The sequence below is a fragment of the Tubulanus polymorphus genome, chromosome 6, assembly GCF_964204645.1.
Source record: "Tubulanus polymorphus chromosome 6, tnTubPoly1.2, whole genome shotgun sequence".
NCBI classification, from domain to species: Eukaryota; Metazoa; Nemertea; class Palaeonemertea; order Tubulaniformes; family Tubulanidae; genus Tubulanus; species Tubulanus polymorphus.
Window position 1 is genome coordinate 22,184,577 of NC_134030.1, and position 18,458 is coordinate 22,203,034.

An 18,458-nucleotide genomic window follows, 5' to 3' on the forward strand; every position below is an offset into this window, starting at 1 on the left:
GGTTTCAAGCTTTTTTCGTGCAGTCTCTAAGCTAGGCCGTATTATTCTAGTAAAAAGTCTCGAAAAATCTTAATTTTGACAACGGTAAATCATTGTTCGATCTTCTGGGACGGCTCGGGATCCATTTTTAATCCAAAAGTTCCATTTTCAACTGGAATTTTGACCACGTCGTTTCCCACGATGCCGATTCCATCCAGTTATTTGCCCTCAAATGGAGTAGTATTCATCAAAATGTTCGCAATTTCGAGTTCATTGAAGCGTATGCACGCACGGGTGACAATACGCGTTTTTATGGTTTGTTTACAAACAACAACAATTCTTGACATATGCGCAACACGTGCATTAGCATTATTTATGAAATCTCGTCGAACATCGCGAGATCTCGTCTCTGACCTAGTTAATGAATGGGGCTGCTGCTCAAGATTGACAGTTCGTTCAAATTATCAGTCAATATTCCACGTCGAAAATACGACCGAAAACGATGCCGATTCGGGATTAAACTTCGCCGACATCTAGCTGAGATATATGTAAGTAGATTGGGTTTTGTTGCGCGAGTTGTAATCGTTTTGAATAGAAATTTCCAGTGATTACACGACGAGCTAGTGCGAGCGAGGATTACACGCGAACCCGCTAGATAGAGAGCTGCTCCGACAGATCAATACAGCGAAGTGTCTTACAGTGTGTTGCGCAGTTTAAACTTCTATTACGATGTCACGTCCGAATTCGAATGGCATTCGGTTTAAATGGTTTAAATACCTTCTCGCTATCGAAATATCGTAAATACGCGATTTTTAATCGCATTTTTGAGTCGAATCGAAGCGAGCCGCTGTTACTGTCGGGATTGCACAGAATGACCTACATCGCGAGCTCTGGCACTGCTGGGGTATGTCTGGTACTGTTAAGAACGTCATGCCAATTAGTTGGCAGTTTTTGATAATAAGAAACGTAATTACGCGCAATTGTTATTAAATATCCAATGATGGAATTTTGCTCGAATTGTGTGAATAATCGCGAATTTTGACCTGAGAAATGACCTACATATTGTGTCAATTTTACGGTATGTCTGGTGTAGTAGGCAGTGCTTAATGTTGTTCCAGATATGTTAATGCTGTTTACAGCGCTGGTGCCGTCGTGTTTGTCCTTGGCGTTGAAGTAATAGTGTGTACACTGCCTTTTGCGTAATCGATGTTTCAAATGTCAAATTGAAATTTACCCCATGAAGATGAAAAGAAAATTGGTACACAAAGTTCATTCCAAATACGTTATATAATTATGGAAATGTCATGAATGGAGTCACATTTTTCAAGGCAAAAACTCTAACTATAGGCAAAAGAGTGCATTTGTACTTTAAATCTTTCCAGTAAAATTGTTCGTCAGGAGTTAACTCCAAAGTAGGATTGGAAAATTATCTAAATGCTTCAATCAATAATGAAGATGATATTAAAATTCAAGGTGGAATCTAAAATAGAAAAATTGGAAAAAAGTGAACAAATTTTTTTACAGAAATTTTAGAAAATTCCTCTACAATTTGTCTTACTCATTATCAAAATTAATATTGAGTTTCGAATCTGTCAGGTCCAGGCGTCTTTTATGGAAAATTAAGAAAAAAAGTTGGACTTGTTGTGTCATGTTGAAGAAGACAGTATCAAAATGACTTTGTAAATTGAATTAGAAATACAAATTGGGCCTTAGAGAAAACCAGTAACCTGCAATTAGGCCTTCTCGGATGAAAACACACTCAGCAAATTGAATTGCAAGCTATATCTTCAGATGGTGCTTGAAACAGAATATGGTATCCTAGAATCCGTTAATATGACAAATATTTTTTCACCAGTCTAAGCTACCTCAGTTGTGTATAGCCATTCTAACAAGATAAAACCAGTCTAAGCTCGTTAATTGGTTCTTTAGCCAATCTTGAAGTACTCCAAGAGCCAATCTTCAGACCAGTCTAAGTTCATTTTAGGTCTGTAGCCAATCTAACAACTTAAGACCAGTCTTAAGCTTGTTTTAGTTCGATAGCCAATCTAACAACTTAAGACCAATCTAAGCTCATTTTAGTTCTGTAGCCAATCTAACAACTTTCAGACCAGTCTAAGCTCATTCTGGTTCTAAAACCAATCTAACAACTTTCAGACCAGTCTAAGCTCATTTTAGTTGGGGGCTGGTTGCATAGTCATGGCTTTGACTTAAGACCAGTCTTAGACCAACTTAGTTCTATAGCCAATCTAACAGCTTAAGATATATATTTTGAGAAGTGCTAGTCGAAAAAAAACGTATCAATTTTGAACTGATGTCTTCACCTGAATCCAGATCAGCCCCAAATGATTAATGCAATTTGATCGTAGATTTTTTTGGCAGTTCACAAAATGTCAAATTGACAAAAAATACTCAATAATGAAATGAATGATTTGGAAAATGTTGTTTATAGAAATGGAGTCGGAGGAGATATCACCGACCGGGGCGCCGACGTCCGGGACCCCACAAACGACCGTCAAACGACCGATGAACGCGTTTTTAATATTCTGTAAACGTCATCGCGGGATGGTACGAGACAGGAACCCGAATTTAGACAACCGTAGCGTAACGCGTATTCTCGGAGAATGGTGGGCTAACCTTGACCCTAACGAGAAATCTATCTACGTCGATTTAGCAAAACAGGTTCGTTTAATTGTAGTACAAGAAATATTCACTGGGTCCGGTTACAAAGCCTGCTCCACAGTTTTTCACCTAGTTCCACACTTCTGGATCCAGTTCCACAGTTGCGTACCAAGTTCTACAGGACCCAGTTCCACAGATCTGAACCCAGTTCCACAGTTCTGAACCCAGTTCCACAGTTCTGAATCCAGTTCCGCAGTTCTGTATCTAGTTCCACAGTTCTGAACCCAGTACCACAGTTCTGCACTCAGTTCCACAGTTCTGTATCTAGTTCCACAGTTATGGACCCAGTTCCACAGTTCTGTATCTAGTTCCACAGTTCTGGACCAAGTTCTACAGTCTGTTGATTTGGGGATGCATTTGAATTTAAAAAGTAAATATGTTTTATTTTATATTTATTTATGTCTGTAGTATAAAGACGCCTTTATGAAAGCGAATCCAGATTTTCGTTGGTACAGCGACAAATTCCATACTTCAACGCCATCTACAACTACTAAACCATCAACTGCCACCAGGGGGCCATTGGCTGTGGCTCAGCCCGGCGGGGCTCCATCTACTGGGGCTACTAGACAAACTGCCAAACTGTCATCAGCTGCGAAAACCGAACCGGAAATCATCCAAACTGCTGGTAGGCTGTCCAATTTGAAATTTTGTGAATTTTGCGAATATCTTTTTTTTTCGCAAATTTCCTCTTCACAAATTTGTTGAATTTCTTATTTTCACAAATTATCCTTTTTCGTGTATTTCTAATTTTTGTGAATTTTCCCTTTTTTGTGAATTTCATTCGCCCTTTTTTTCGCGAATTTCCTCTTCACACATTTTGTGAATTTCTTATTTTCGTGAATTATCCTTTTTTCGTGAATTTCTAATTTTTGTGAATTTTCCTTTTTTCGTGAATTTCTAATTTTCGCGAATTTCCAAATTTCGTGAATTTCTTATGTCCGTCATATTTCCTTTCTTTTCACGAATTTTCCCTGATCATGAATTACTTATTTTCCCGTTTTCTATTCATGAATTTCTAGTCAATGAATTTGATTTTTTAAAGATGGCGGAGGATTGAATATGTTGTGGGCAGCGGCCGCGTCTCAAGCGGCGACCGCTGTTAGCCCGACCGATAAACAACAATCGCCGCGCACGGCAACGGCAACAATGTATTCGGAAATTAAACGAGCTTTAGAACGGTCTTCGACGGCGACCGCTAATGTTACGGCTGCTTCATTGAAAACAGATGGCAGCACTGCTCTATTCGAGCTTGCACAGGTAACAGGCTCCTTATGACACCTTGATTCTTTAAAAACTCCTCCTAAACAATTTGGTTTTATCTAAATAATTAGGTATTAGTCAGCACTGAAAGGGTTAATGATCGAAATTGTAACTAATCATAATTTTATTGAAGTTTCATTGAAGTCATTAAAGACTATTTTGTTTACGTTGTAGATGTGTTCAAGTCAAATACCGCGTGACTCCAGACCGAGTTCAACGACTTCCTCGACGTCCGACCCAGCGCCGTCGATGACTCCAGCGCCGCCGATGACTCCTGCAGTCACGCAGAGTAATCAGCTACTGCGCCAAACGCTAGCGAACGCTCCGACCGACCGCGCGGAGCACTCCTACCTGCGCGATCGCGCGGAGCACTCCTACCAACGCGACATCGCGTCGCAGGTCCTGAACACCCTCTACGGCGCCGACAAATTCCGCAAGCATCTGATCAGCGGTTCGCCACGCGGTGGCGCCATCTACAGCGCGACGACACCCGCCGTGTCCGCGTTAACCAATCAAACGCATTCGGTGACGAAAGTTTCGCAATCGGTTTCGAATTCGTATTTGACTTATATTGATTCGCTGATTCAGAAGGCGTATTCCTCGTGCTCCGAGCTACCCGCCGTTAAACAACACCACCAGAGGGAGCCGGTGACGATAATAGCGACGGAACCGGTGCGCGTCGTCGACGTAACCAGTCCGACGACGACTACGCATTCCGGGGAATTAGTCCAGTTAGTATCGAACGTCTCAAATCAGCCGATCGCGTCGATAGATGGCGCCAACACCGCGATGAACAAACATGCGATTCTCGATCGAACCGCCCCCTACAGGCGGAGCAATAAACCGATCGATTGTTCAAAGACGAGTGTAAATGACGACGAAGTATTTCTGTTGTGCGGTGAACGCGTCGATTTCGAAAAGTTAGACGCTCCGCCGCGTTCCGAGGCGGCGCCATCTGGTGTCGGTCGCGCGAAATCGGACAGCGAGGCAGCGGTGTCGTGTACGCGCATGTGGAAGAAGGAGATGATGCGTCGCGCGTTCTCGACAAACGTTTGCCGCGGAGACAAAACCGACGATCGTTCGGACGCGGCGGTCGATTTATCGGTGAACACCGCTGCCAGCGCCACCTGCACCGCGGCGAGAATCGAAACGCACATTGGGAAACGCGAATCGCAGGAGGAGATTCACGAGCAGACGATCGAGGGGAATTGCGAGGTGAAGCAGACGCAGAATATTGAGGAGCAGATGCAGAATCGAAACGAGCTGCAGATGGAGCTTTGCCAGGAGCAGACGACGCTGAATCGTGAGGAGCAGACAATGAGTTGTGAGGAGCAGACGCTGAATCATGGGGAGCAGACGCTGAATCGTGAGGAGCAGACAATGAATCATGGGGAGCAGACAATGAGTTGTGAGGAGCAGACGTTGATTCGTGAGGAACAGATGGACGTCGGACCAGCCACCGCCGCCGAAGACGAGGAATTCGAATTCGTTCGTAAATCGAAACGTTCGAATCGCGGCAGACGCTACATGGAGCTGATCTCTCAAGGTTACATCCATCGGCCGAGAGGTGAACGCACTTTAACGAACGCCAAACGATCGACGAGGTACGTCTGTCGGGGACCGTTCATCAATTAACGGTCGTTTGTGTAGCATGTCTGGGGACCATTTCAGAAATTGAAATCTTGAATTGAGGAAGCATTTGATGGGCCTTGACCAGGAAAATCTAGAAAACATGGAAATTATAGGGAAATTTGACATATTTCGGCAAAATTCAGGGAATCTGACGAATGTAGCAAAAACTGGAAACGATACTGGAAACCCTGCTATCAACAACGTGTTTCTTTATCATGAATTTTAAATGAATAAATGGTAACATTTTAAACCAAGGAATTTCTCCATTCACCTGCTGCAGTTTCACTCGGATAACTTGGAAAACTCAGGGAATTTGTAAATAGGGGGGAGAGCGGTGGAGGGGGTGGCCCCCATGTTTGAGAAAATGAGTATAATATAGTGTAGTATAGTAGATATTGTTTGGGGGGAGGAGGGGGAAAATTAATCCTTGCATCATATACTGAACTTTTTCTCTCAAAAAATTTCAGCGTGGATCTCGAGGAGCCTCAGGTCGCCGCCGCTGTTTCTGTGAAACCAGTTTTAAAACGCTCGAACTCCGGGACGTCGAAATCTCCGGCCGCGACTGATAAACCCGACGTGTCGACCGCGCCGAAAAAACCGAAACCTTCAACGATGTAAGTAGAATTCAATCCAGCACGGTTCAGTTTTATAACGACGGAGGCCTATAGATAGATGTCTGTGCTTGAAAAATTGTGGAAAAGTTCTAAAATGTGTGAAAAGTTCTAGAAAATTTTAAACCTCGAAATTTCTCAGAATCACCGGGGGGGGGGGGATATCGTGTAATCACGTGGAAAAACTGGGGAAAACTCTCACAATTTTTAAATGGGTTGAAAGTGGCTTCTCTGGAAATTGGATCCTGAACTTTTTTATCTGATTATATATCTCTTTTCTGTTATATATATTTCGTAAATCTGTTACAATTATCAAAGAAATAAAGTTAATCATTAAATGATTAAATTAAAACTGGTGCACCTGGAACCAGAACTGGTTATTCTGAAAGAGTGATAATTATCTCTGTATTAATTTTTTGCGCGCAGTGATTTCGATTTGGAAGCGCACATCGCCGAGCTGCCCGCCTGTTCGATGGATCGTCTGACCTCGTGCAAGAAAACGAAAACGAACCAGCGCAGACGCACGCAGAGCGAATCGAAAAAACCAACTGAAAACAAAATGGACGTCGACGTCACGATAGCTGGTGAGTTGATTGGTCAGAAATTTCAGATTTTGTACCATCTTTCAATAGAGATTTTAATTAATTTACATTTATATGGATACACCACATTGAAGTGCAAGTGCAATATAAGATTGGTAGATTATACACTGTAATTATTAATTACAGTCAACCCCTGATGTACCACATCAGTGCAGAACTATTTTGGTGGTATAGAGAGTATGGTTGTATATCGGGGGTGTTTTACTATGTATTTGTACAGAGATGTACATTGTGAAAAGTTGGCGGTAGGCGGTATATGGGAGGGCGGTATATGGGGGTTGACTGTAGTTAGAATCTCTATTCAAAGATGGCAGCACCTGTCACACTTCAAATATTAGGGAGTAATGATCTACTGCACTGTGGAGTAGATGCAATAAAGATGTAAATCATTAATACATCGCACGGCTGGGTAATGGCAATTTACAGTATTTACTCCATCATGCGGTGTATAATCCACCCATCCTATATTGTGTCTATCCTGTGGTACAGTTTTTATCCGTGAAAAATGGCAAACTTTAAAAAAAAAGATTTCAATTTTTGATTTTCTCAGAAGTGATGCCGACGCCGCTGTTGAAGTCATCGAGCGCGCCGACCACGCCGGTCGAAACCGGTATCGCGCTTAAACTCGCGCCGGTCGTCGGCAGTCAAAAACGGAAAATTCGCCGCACCAGAATTATGCATTTAGTACCGCACAGTCCGAACAGTCGGTTTAAAGGTACAGTCGAAAAAATTTTATAAGCTTTTTAACTTAGAACGGGTTTCAATTGTGACAGATAGCAACTAAACCAGGGTCCCTACGACTCCTTGATTCCTTAAAAACTCCTTTAAAACTCCTTCAATTTTTAGAAAAAGGCAATTAGAAATGTTTGTGTTGTACTGTTACCTATGCCTAAATTAGCACAGTTAGGACCAGGATTTTTTTTACCCAATTGCGGCTACCAAATAATAAAGGATAGGAATTCGTTTGCAAAACCACTTAATTAACAGTATACCCAGACAAACAGTACTGATTTAGGAGGAGCCTACAGTAATTTGGATATGAAAGTGATTCTTGTGCTTCCTCAAAATGTGAAATTTTTGCGGTCGGGCTGCGTTTTGACGACACAAACTAATCTTTCATTTATGTAGAATAAACCAGTTCGTAGTCGGGCGTGAACTAAAGATAATACTTGGATTGTTAAAACCTTGTATATACTAACTGAAAAAGAAAAATCAAATTCGTTTATCAGGAATTAAAATCTGAAGGTTAAAGACATAAAGTTTCTGGACCTTGTTCCACTCTTGAGTTAAGATTTCACTCAGAGTTAACTCATTGAAAATGAATTGATTTTAACTCAAGAGTTAACTCTTAACTCAGAACTGTGGAACTGGATCCTGCACTCTCACTGAACCACCATCCGGTGTGCCTTCATTTTGCCCATGATCCATCGAAAAGTAATTAGACTATATTATATCTTATGGTAGATTTAAGTCTCAACATTTTGTTTTTTTTGTTTTCAGTCCCGGCGCACTGGTTGGAGGAATGCGACGAGAACAAAGCAAAAATCAATGAACTGCTTCCGATCAAACAATTATTGACCGAAAACATGGCGACCGAGACCGATGTAAAACAACCGCTAAAAACTGATACCGATTCTTCTGAGCAGACCTCTGCTGTGGCATGTGAGGAGCAGACGGTAATGTGCGAAACTCTGTCTGCTGCGGCATGTGAGAAGACAGCAGGGTGCAAAACTCCATCTGCTGTGGCATGTGAGGAGCAGACGGCAATGTGCGAAACTCCGTCTGCATTGGCATGTGAGGTGCAGACAATGTGCAAAGCTCCATCTGCTGCGGCAGGTGAGGAGCAGATGGTATACGAAGCTCTGCCTGCTGTGGCATGTGAGGAGTCCGAAGCTCTGTCTGCCACAAAATCTCAAAACCGATCGAATCTTGATATAGTTCTACAGTTGGTCGTCGCCGGCGACGTGCCGACGATCGATGTGGAAACTGTCGACGAAAAACGTTCGACGTCAAAAAACGATGGCGATAACAAAGATGGCGCCACCAGCGACAGTTCGAATAGGTCGTCGAGTTTAGAGGAAGTTTTACAATCGGTCGTGGAGGGCGTCGCACGTTCGGAAACTGAAAACTCGGACGCCGGGAACGAGAGCAGTTGTAGTTCGAGTTTGGAAGAAGTGATCTGTTCGGTTGTTCGGGACGGAGTCGTCACGGAGTCACCGTCAAATTCGACGACTCCAAAAAAAGGCGTCGGCCGAACTTCGAATCTGGAGAACGTTCTAGATTCGGTCGTTAGCGCGAGCCCGGTAGCAGAATCGGGTTTAGAAAACGTTTTGGATTCAATCGCGCGCGTGGAATCGGAGGGAATCGTAGACGTTCGTGAACCACGCGGTTTAGTGAACGTTTTGCAATCGGTGGTCGCTGTCGCTCCTCACAAACTCGCGGTCACTACGGCGACGAAATCCAACAAACGTAAGTCGGAATCAAAATCGAATTTAGAAAGCGTACTTGAATCGGTGGTTTCCGGGGATGTAAATCCTCCAGGCGCCACGGCGAATTCAGCGAAATGTCAGAAACTATCCGACGATCGCGTCGCCGATTCAGGCCGGTCGAATCTGGAAAAAGTGATGAATTTAGTGATCGAAACAGCGGCAGGCGACAGTGAAATTTCGTCTGGCATACTTCCGGTGGCTATCGACGCTGACGTACGGAACCCAACAAATAGTGCGCAGAATTTTGTTGAATGGAAAATTTCGAAAAACATCTGCGTTAAAAAGATTGATTTACCCGTTTTGAAATGCGTGAACGCCGATCGCTTGAGCGTTCACGCAGAACACACGATTACAGGCGATAATTTGAACGCCGTGTCGACCGGCGTTTTCGAAAAACGGAAAAACGTTGATGACACGATGGAAACAGTTAGAACGGAACTGAATTCTTTCATAATCGAAGAACATGGGAAAAAATCTGAAAATTATCCGATTGAAAATGGTGCCGAAGATCTTAAACATAAACATGTGAGTGATGAGAAGGAAAGATCTGACGATGAGAAGGAAACTGAAGATAACGAGGGTAAGGCGAAGTCGACCTTGTTAGTTGGTGAAAATCCGCGCGGTCAGATTTCTGGTGATTGTGACGACTGCGCCGGAGAACCATCTGATGAACCATCTGATGAACCAGTGGAACCGCAGGTTCTACGAGGAAAAATCAATCCTGAAAGTTGTTCCAGTATCGAAGAACCGTTAGAACATAATGTTGCTTGTTCATCACAAGTCAATGAACCGGATGAGAAACAAGTTCAAGGTAACGCAAATTTTCATCAAGGAAGGGATAATGTTCAAAATGTTTCCGGCGGCTTTGTACTGGACAAACCACAAGAACCACTAGTTAAGGGGATTGTAAATGCTGATTTTGATCGGAAAACTGAGGATTTTCAAAATGGTTGCAGCGTCTCTGAACGGGATGAACCCGATGAACCAAATGGTCCACTTATCGGCGAAGGAATAAAAGCAGTCGGCGTTGCCGAGCAGAAACTGAGCAATCACGATCGAGATAACTTTGAGACAGGGGCGGAGACAACCACTCACAGTGAAGATGACATTGAGACAAAGCTAAAACCACCCAATCGCAATGAGGATAACATTAAGAGAGAGCAGGAACCAACCAATCACAGTGAAGATAACATTGAAGAGGAACCAACCATAAACAGCGAAGAAAACATTGAAACAAAGCCGGAATCAACCAATCACAGTGAAGATAACATTGAGGAGGAACCAACCAATCACAGTGAGCATAACATTAAGACGGGGGAGGAGACAACCAATCACAGTGAAGATAACATTGAGGAGGAACCACCCAATCACAGTGAGCATAACATTAAGACGGGGGAGGAGACAACCAATCACAGTGAAGATAACATTGTAACAAAGCAGGAATCAACCAATCACAGAGAAGATAACATTGAAACAAAGCAGGAATCAACCAATCACAGTGAAGATGACATTAAGACAGAGCAGGAACCACACAATCACAGTGAAGATGACATTGAGATTGAGGAGGAATTAACCAATTACAGTGAAGATTACATTGAGGAGGAACCACCCAATCACAGTGAGAATAACATTAAGACGGGGGAGGAGACAACCAATCACAGTGAAGATAACATTGAAACAAAGCAGGAATCAACCAATCACAGAGAAGATAACATTGAAACAAAGCAGGAATCAACCAATCACAGTGAAGATGACATTAAGACAGAGCAGGAACCATACAATCACAGTGAAGATGACATTGAGATTGAGGAGGAATTAACCAATTACAGTGAAGATTACATTGAGATTGTGGAGGAATCAACCAATCATAGTGAAGATAACAATAGCACAGAGCTAGAACCACCCGAGACTGAGGAAGAACCACCCTATCACACTGAAGATAACGTCGTTGATTCTGCAGTCAGTGAGGCAGACGGACCTGACCAAAATCCGACCAATCACACTGAAGATAACATTGTTGATTCTGGGGTCAGTGAGGCAGACAAAACCGACCAAAATCTGACCAATCACAATGAAGATAACATCGTTGATTCTGGGGTGAGTGAGGCAGACAGAACTGACCAAAATCTGACCAATCACGGTGAAGATAACATCGTTGATTCTGGGGTCAGTGAAGCAGACAGAACTGACGAAGATCCAGCCAATCACAATGAAGATAACATCATGGATTCTGCGCTCAGTGAGGCAGATGCAACTGTGCAACAACCGACCAATTGCAGTGAAGATAACATCGTTGATTCTGGGGTCAGTGAAGCAGACAGAACTGATGAAGATCCAGCCAATCACAATGAAGATAACATCATGGATTCTGCGCTCAGTGAGGCAGATGCAACTATGCAACAACTGACCAATTGCAGTGAAGATAACATCGTTGATTCTGCTGTCAGTGAGGCAGACAGAATTGGCCAAAATCTGACCAATCATAGTGAAGATAACATTGTTGATTCTATGCTCAGTGAAGCAGACGCAACTGTGCAACAACCGACCAATCACAGTGAAGATAACATCGTAGACGACAGAGTTGATAACGAGGCTGATGGAATGATTCAAATTGAAGACAATGACAATATATCGTCGTCGAACGACCATCAGAATGAGGTCAACGCAGAGGAATCGGTCGGATGCTCGATGAATCTGAACAATAACGCGACTGTCAACGATTCCGATTCACGCGAATTAGCGGATAGCACGAGTTTCCGCCTGATTACGACTATAGATGGCGATAGCGCGACGTTGAAAGAGATGGTCTCCAGTTCGAGCGAGTGTTATTCCCGGCGCGCACCAGAGCCGGACCAATCATCAGCAGACACGATTCCCGAATCGTCGATTCTAGTCACCTCGAATAATTCGTCGTCTGCTTGTCGTGAAATCTGCCGATCGAACTCTACGCTAGCGTATGCGGAAATATGCATAGCGACGTCGTCCTGTAACCTAGCAACCAGTGCGGGAGGCGGTATTGTTTCAAATTCTCCGACAAATTCAAGAATTTCGAATTCTCCGTTTTCGAACCGTTATCAGGCGGATTCATCGTTTACAGCTGCAGCAGATGAGAGGCTGGACGTGGCAATGACGCAGGATGCTTACATCACTTCAGCCGGGAGCGATCACCGAAGGATCAGTTCCGGTGATCGAGATCAACGACTGGTCAGTTCGGCTGGTAGCGATCAACGATCGGTCAGTTCAGCTGGGCGTGATCAACGATCGGTCAGTTCAGCTCTGAGCGATCAACGACTGGTCAGTTCAGCTGGAAGCGATCAACCACCGGTCAGTTCAGCTGGTAGCGATCAACAATCAGTCAGTTCGGCCGGTAGTGATCAAGGAACGGTCAGTTCGGCCGGTAGTGATCATGGACCGGTCAGTTCAGCTGGGAGTGATCAACGACCGGTCAGTTCGGCTGGTAGCGATCAAGGACCGGTCAGTTCAGCCGGTAGCAATCAAGGACCGGTCAGTCCAGCTGGGAGCGATCAAGGACCGGTCAGTTCGGCTGGGAGTGATCAAGGACCCGTCAGTTCAGCCGGTAGTGATCAAGGACCGGTCAGTTTGGCCGATTGCGATCAACAACTGGTCAGTTCAGCCGGTAGCAATCAACGACCGGTCAGTTCAGCCGGTAGCAATCAACGACCGGTCAGTTCAGCCGGTAGCGATCAAGGACCGGTCAGTTCAGCTGGGAGTGATCAACGACTGGTCAGTTCAGCCGGTAGCAATCAACGACCGGTCAGTTCAGCCGGTAGTGATCAAGGACTAGTATTAGACAGTTCGGCTGATCGAACTCAAGGTCAGTGGAGCTGCGATGATCTCGTGTCTGGTTCTAGAGACAACAATCCGTATCCAGATTCTCCGAGTATCAATACAATGGTTGATACCGATTGTCTGGTATCGAGTGTCGATGATCAGATTACATCTGATACTCGATTGATTCCCGATTCGTTCAGCCCGATCGCCGATTCTGCATCGAATCTACGCGTTCACGAGGGAATCTTCGATTCTTCGAACGATCACAACAGAATCGACGATTCAGGTTCTGAGGCGGTTTCCTCGTGCGATCGTAGCGTTATTTACGATTCAGTCGCCGCCGATTCCTACGATTCGGTAACCGTTTCTTCTTGCCAACCGCGCGGAATCGAAGCGTTGATTCTCGAAGACGACGATGGCGATTCCTCCGTCTCGCGGCCGTTTCCCGTCTCTCAAACGGATTCGTTACCGGATTCTCCGGCGCCTCCGAGCACTCCGAGCTCGTCTGACGATTCCTCCATCGTTGATCCGCTCCTCGCCGACAACTCCTGCATCCCGCGTTCGCCTCCGTCGGATTTCGTGAATAACGAATCGCAGATTCCCGACACGTCGTCGACGTTTGTCGCTGAGTCGCCGTTGATGTCCGATCGTCTGCAGTACGTCGACAGTCCGCTGATGCCGACGACGCCGGCCGCGATGTCCGATTCTTCCGACTTCGCGATCGCGTCGCGCGATCTCCTCGACGTCGATTCATCGGAGAACGACGAAGAAGATATTCGAATTTCGAATTTAACGGCCGTTTCGGCGGATTCGCGCGACGACGACGACCGTTCGAATTCTTCGGAAACGACAACAATGCCGGATACGTCATCGCGTACGAATCGTAGTGAAACCCGATTCCTCGGTTCAGAGATGATCGCCGATAGATTGTCTCCATCGCGAGTTCCCGATTCCTCTCGTCAGACGTTTGAATCCGACATTACGAACTCTGATTCAAATTTAAAACGACCTTCACCCGACAGACAACATTCCGTAGCAGACGACATTCCTTATTTGGACATTTCTTCGAATCGCTGCGAAATTGACCGGAATGGCGGACTCGGCGATGAAACGAATCGGGAATCTCGTCGGGAATATTCACCGGTTGCGGTTGATTCGTTATTAGATATGATTCAGTCAAATTCGCCCCGCTTGCTCACCGGTGAATCGACAGATGAACGGATTCTCGATTCACCCGTAAATGATTCGATTGATGATGTGAATCGTAATCTAACAAATTCCCATTTACAGGATTCATTGGAGTCTTTAGAGTCCCCTGACAAACCTGTGGAGTCCTCTGACTTACTGGAGTCACAAAACACAGATAAAACAATGGAGTCCTTCCCTGACTTACTGGAGTCACAAGAGACAGACAAACCTGTAGATACCCCTGACTCTTTGGAGTCACAAGACGTAGACCCTTCTCAGGAGTCCTATGACTCAGTTGAGTCAGTATTTGGGTTAAAACAGTCTGACTTCCCTCTGAAAGAGGAGTCACCAGAAACAGATAAACCTGTGAAGTCCCTCAACTCACTGAAGTCACATCTATTGGAGTCCTCCCAGGTGGAGTCCCCTCCAATGGAGACCGTCCTGGAGCTCAACCTGCTTGACTCTCCGATACAGTCACAAGCAGAGCTGAGCCGACCTGACGTCGACCTTCAATCGAACACTGAAAATCATGAATCAACGCTCATTGAGTCGACTCTACGGACTGTCAGATCATTGCCTGCCGATTCCCGTGCTCCTAATTCTATGACTCTTGAGTCTCTAGAATGTGAGACTGATGACAACGTTGTGACTCTTTCACCACAATTAATAGAGTCGCAAAATAACAACAACATAGAAACGAAAGAGTTTTCTACAACAACCATTCCAGTTGAGGACTCCAGAGTCAATTCCCTCAGAGATTCCCCTCCAGTTGAGGACTCCAGAGTCAATTCCCTCAGAGATTCCCCTCCAGTTGAGGACTCCAGAGTCAATTCCCTGAGAGATTCCCCTCCAGTTGAGGACTCCAAAGTCAATTCCCTGAGAGATTCCCCTCCAGTTGAGGACTCCAAAGTCAATTCCCTGAGAGATTCCCCTCTAGGTGAGGACTCCATTGTCCGAAGAGATTCCCCTTTAGCTGCCGACTCCAGAGTCAATTCATTGGAATCGAATGAACTGTTAGAAATACTGGATAGGACTCCGGAGTCTTTAGTCATCGATGAGGTTCCCGTAGATGTACCATCGGCCGCCGCCAGTGACGTAACGAATAGCAGCGACGAAAGTTCGAATTTCGAATTCGGCTCGAAAACTTCACCCGGGGCTAAAGACGTGAACAGTAATGATTCATCCGTCTGCTATTCACAGTGCCATCTACTGGACAAACGAGAAATCAATGAAAATATCGTTACAGCTTTACCGCAGAATTTCATCACCGATTCTCTGCGGAATCTGGTCACCGATTCACCACGGAATCTCGCCGCCGATTCGCTGAGGAATCTTGTATCGCCCGTTTCGTCGTCTAACAATGATGGTTACTACGGTAACATTATGGATTTGAATTCACGAACGACCGATCTCGCGTCTGCCGGTATAACCAGTTCGGTTATGTTAACGTGCGGTCCGAATCCGAGTCCGTGTAGTTCGATGTTTAGCGACGAGGTGTCGGACGACGGCGACACCGGCGACGATCTATCGAGCGCGATCGACCGAATCGTCACGGTGATCTCCGATAACGAGTGCAGTTCGAATTTCGTCGGTCGCCCGATCGTGTTCCCGAAATTAAAAACGCCGCCCCCTAGCGTCGGCGTCGCGAATCAACATGCGTTCCCGTCGAGATCGGCGGGGAGTAACCGCGCCCGAACCTGTACGATAACCCGTGCGTACCCGCCACCTGAACAGTCACCAGGGGGCGCTGCAAAATGTACAGATCAGTCGCCTGTTAGTGTTAGTAATATTATCGATCAGACACCAGGGGGCGTTAGTAATATTACCAGTCAGACACTAGGGGGCGTTAGTAATGTCACCAATCAGTCACTAGGGGGCGTGAGTAATATTACCAGTCAGACACTAGGAGGCATTAGTAATATCACCAATCAGACACTAGGGTGCGTTAGTAATATCACCAATCAGACACTAGGGGGCGTTAGTAATATCACTAATCAGTCACTAGGGGGCAGTAATAATGGCGATGAGGCAACTGGTTTTATGGGATTAGCCCCCGACCCGCTCGGACTAGACCAACCGAAAAACTACAACGCAGCAATTTATGAAGTGACTAGCAGTTCGCCGTCTGCTCGCATGACGCATTTACCGCTCGATTCTGGCATCGTTCCAAGTGACGATGCACTCGATTTTCGTCGAACTTATGCAAATATAGGCGGCGTTACTGTACCGTTAGCGGGCAACAACAACGTCGCCGTGGTTACTGAAAAATCGGCGCACGTTTGGAATATGAGTTCGTTGCCGGCAGTTTCTTCATCTTCGAATGACGTCAACAATGTCGGTCAGTTTACGTTGTTGCCATGACGTTAGGCCGTTTAATATTCACATCGTGTTCAAATTCGTTAAATTTGTATTTATATCGATATGTGCTCTTCTTGTTTTTCATGCATGTGACTGTACGAGTCCAGGGTTCCTACAACTCCTTGATTCCTTAGAAATCCTAGACTGAAAATGCCTTTAAAAATCCTTCAATTTTGATAAATACCTATTAGAAATGTTTGTATAGTTTAAGTTGTACAGTAGACTATTACCTAAATCAGTACAGTTAGGAACACGATTTGTGTTTTCCCTAATTTTAGGTGGTTACGGAATTATGAACTGACTTTAGTTAGTGTATGAAAATTAGCTTTTAAAACCACTGAATTAACAATTAACGGATATAAACAGTACTGATTTAGGAGGAGTCTGCGGTTATTGGGATATGAAAGTGATGCAGACACTTCTCGAAATTTGAAATTCCGCGAAAACTCCACAAATCCAGGAATAATGAACGATCTGTAGGGATCCTGGAGTCACATGCGCCTGTAGACGTCACATGTGCCTGTAGATGTCACATGTGCATGTATGACATACATGCGCATGTTTGTTAGTGTAATGTCCGTGTACATGTAAAAAACCTGCACCCGGTTCCACAGTTGTGAGGTGACGATTGACTACGAGTTAAAAATAATTAAGAATTGTAAACTCAAAACCTCTCTCAAGCTGCCGAACTGTCACTCTGCCGGACATAAGCATTTAAAGTCGTTATAGTATGTTTACGTTGTTGCCTAGCAACCTGCAATAATCTTCGTAAACTGTTAGTAAGTTTTGAATCTCTGGTTTCAGTTTTTTGTTTATCGTGAATTTCCTTTCGAAAAAATTCGAGTAAATTCGCTAGAAATTTATTGTTATGTTCCTTCCACGAGTACTTTTAGATATAGCTAGTTACTGAATTCCGCTATGAGAAATGTTTACCATTCAATGGCATTTTAAGGAATTCATTCATTGCGGGATTCAGTTCCACAGTTGAATCGTGGAACTGTGGAATTGTGGAACTGTGTCTCGGCTATACTGTAGTGTTACTATAGTCCGTTTGTAATTTATTGAATCGCTTCATTCTACTTAAAAGATTAATCTATTGTATGTATATCATATAGACTATATTGTATGCGGTATGCTGTATACTGTATGCTGTATGCTGTATGCTGATTGTTGAAAATGTAAATACTTTACAGAAAATATCAAAACTATATTTATTTCATAAGAATTGATAGTCGTTTGGTATTTATTGGTTTTTTGGAGTCTCGGAAATTATTTATCGAATATTGGATGGGTGTCCCGGGTTCGAACCCAGTAATTACTGGGAGATTCTGATACTGAGTGGTCCTAGTGTGAATAGAGGATGTACAGGGTTGTCCCGGGTTTGAACCCAGTGAGTTGCTGATACTGATTGGAGAGTGGCCCTGGTACAGGGTTGTCCCGTGTTTGAAGTAGTTGATTGTTTACCATTCAACTTTCGAAAGTAGTTTAGAATTCACGTTTAGAATTGAATGCCGAAGGTTTCAGAGCATTACGCTGCCTTAGATGTGCATACTCAAGCTACCCGGCGCAACAGCCCGCAGCTTTATCTAGTTCGATAAAATTCCGCCAGGGGACCGTACGATTTTGCCTGAAACCGCTATAGTGGCAGTCGAGGATTCTACCTCTGGCAGTCGGAGTTCGCGGCGTATAAGAAAATCCGAGAAATGTCAACAAAACGTGATTTTTCACTTTTGAAATTTCATAATGAACTCTAAATAAAGTGAAACTCGAAATATAAACCGAAAAAGCTTTTTAAAAGAAATGAATTTCAATGTTTTTGTAGTATTTATAGTCGTGTCCACGGTAACCATCGCTGCGGGACTTATGTT

The 18,458-nt window shown here is 44.4% G+C and overlaps 1 protein-coding gene across 1 annotated transcript; it reads left to right on the forward strand.

The window, feature by feature from the left end:
- The first annotated feature begins 411 nt into the window (after nt 1-411).
- LOC141907853 (uncharacterized) lies at nt 412-17,717 on the forward strand. The gene is made up of 9 exons (XM_074797597.1): nt 412-527; nt 2,429-2,658; nt 3,067-3,283; nt 3,701-3,915; nt 4,093-5,522; nt 6,018-6,164; nt 6,588-6,745; nt 7,314-7,478; nt 8,264-17,717. The coding sequence occupies exons 2-9, from the start codon at nt 2,431-2,433 to the stop codon at nt 16,591-16,593; spliced, it is 10,890 nt and encodes a 3,629-aa protein (XP_074653698.1). The 5' UTR covers nt 412-527; nt 2,429-2,430; the 3' UTR covers nt 16,594-17,717.
- Nucleotides 17,718-18,458: the final 741 nt, after the last annotated feature.

What these genes read in the sequence shown, in the direction of transcription:
- LOC141907853 (XM_074797597.1), top strand. Translation starts at nt 2,431, where the DNA reads ATGGAGTCGGAGGAGATATCACCGACCGGGGCGCCGACGTCCGGGACC. An exon ending in AAACCGAAACCTTCAACGAT is followed by an intron (nt 6,165 to 6,587) that starts GTAAGTAGAATT and finishes TTTTGCGCGCAG; the next exon opens with TGATTTCGATTTGGAAGCGC. An exon ending in CGTCGACGTCACGATAGCTG is followed by an intron (nt 6,746 to 7,313) that starts GTGAGTTGATTG and finishes TGATTTTCTCAG; the next exon opens with AAGTGATGCCGACGCCGCTG.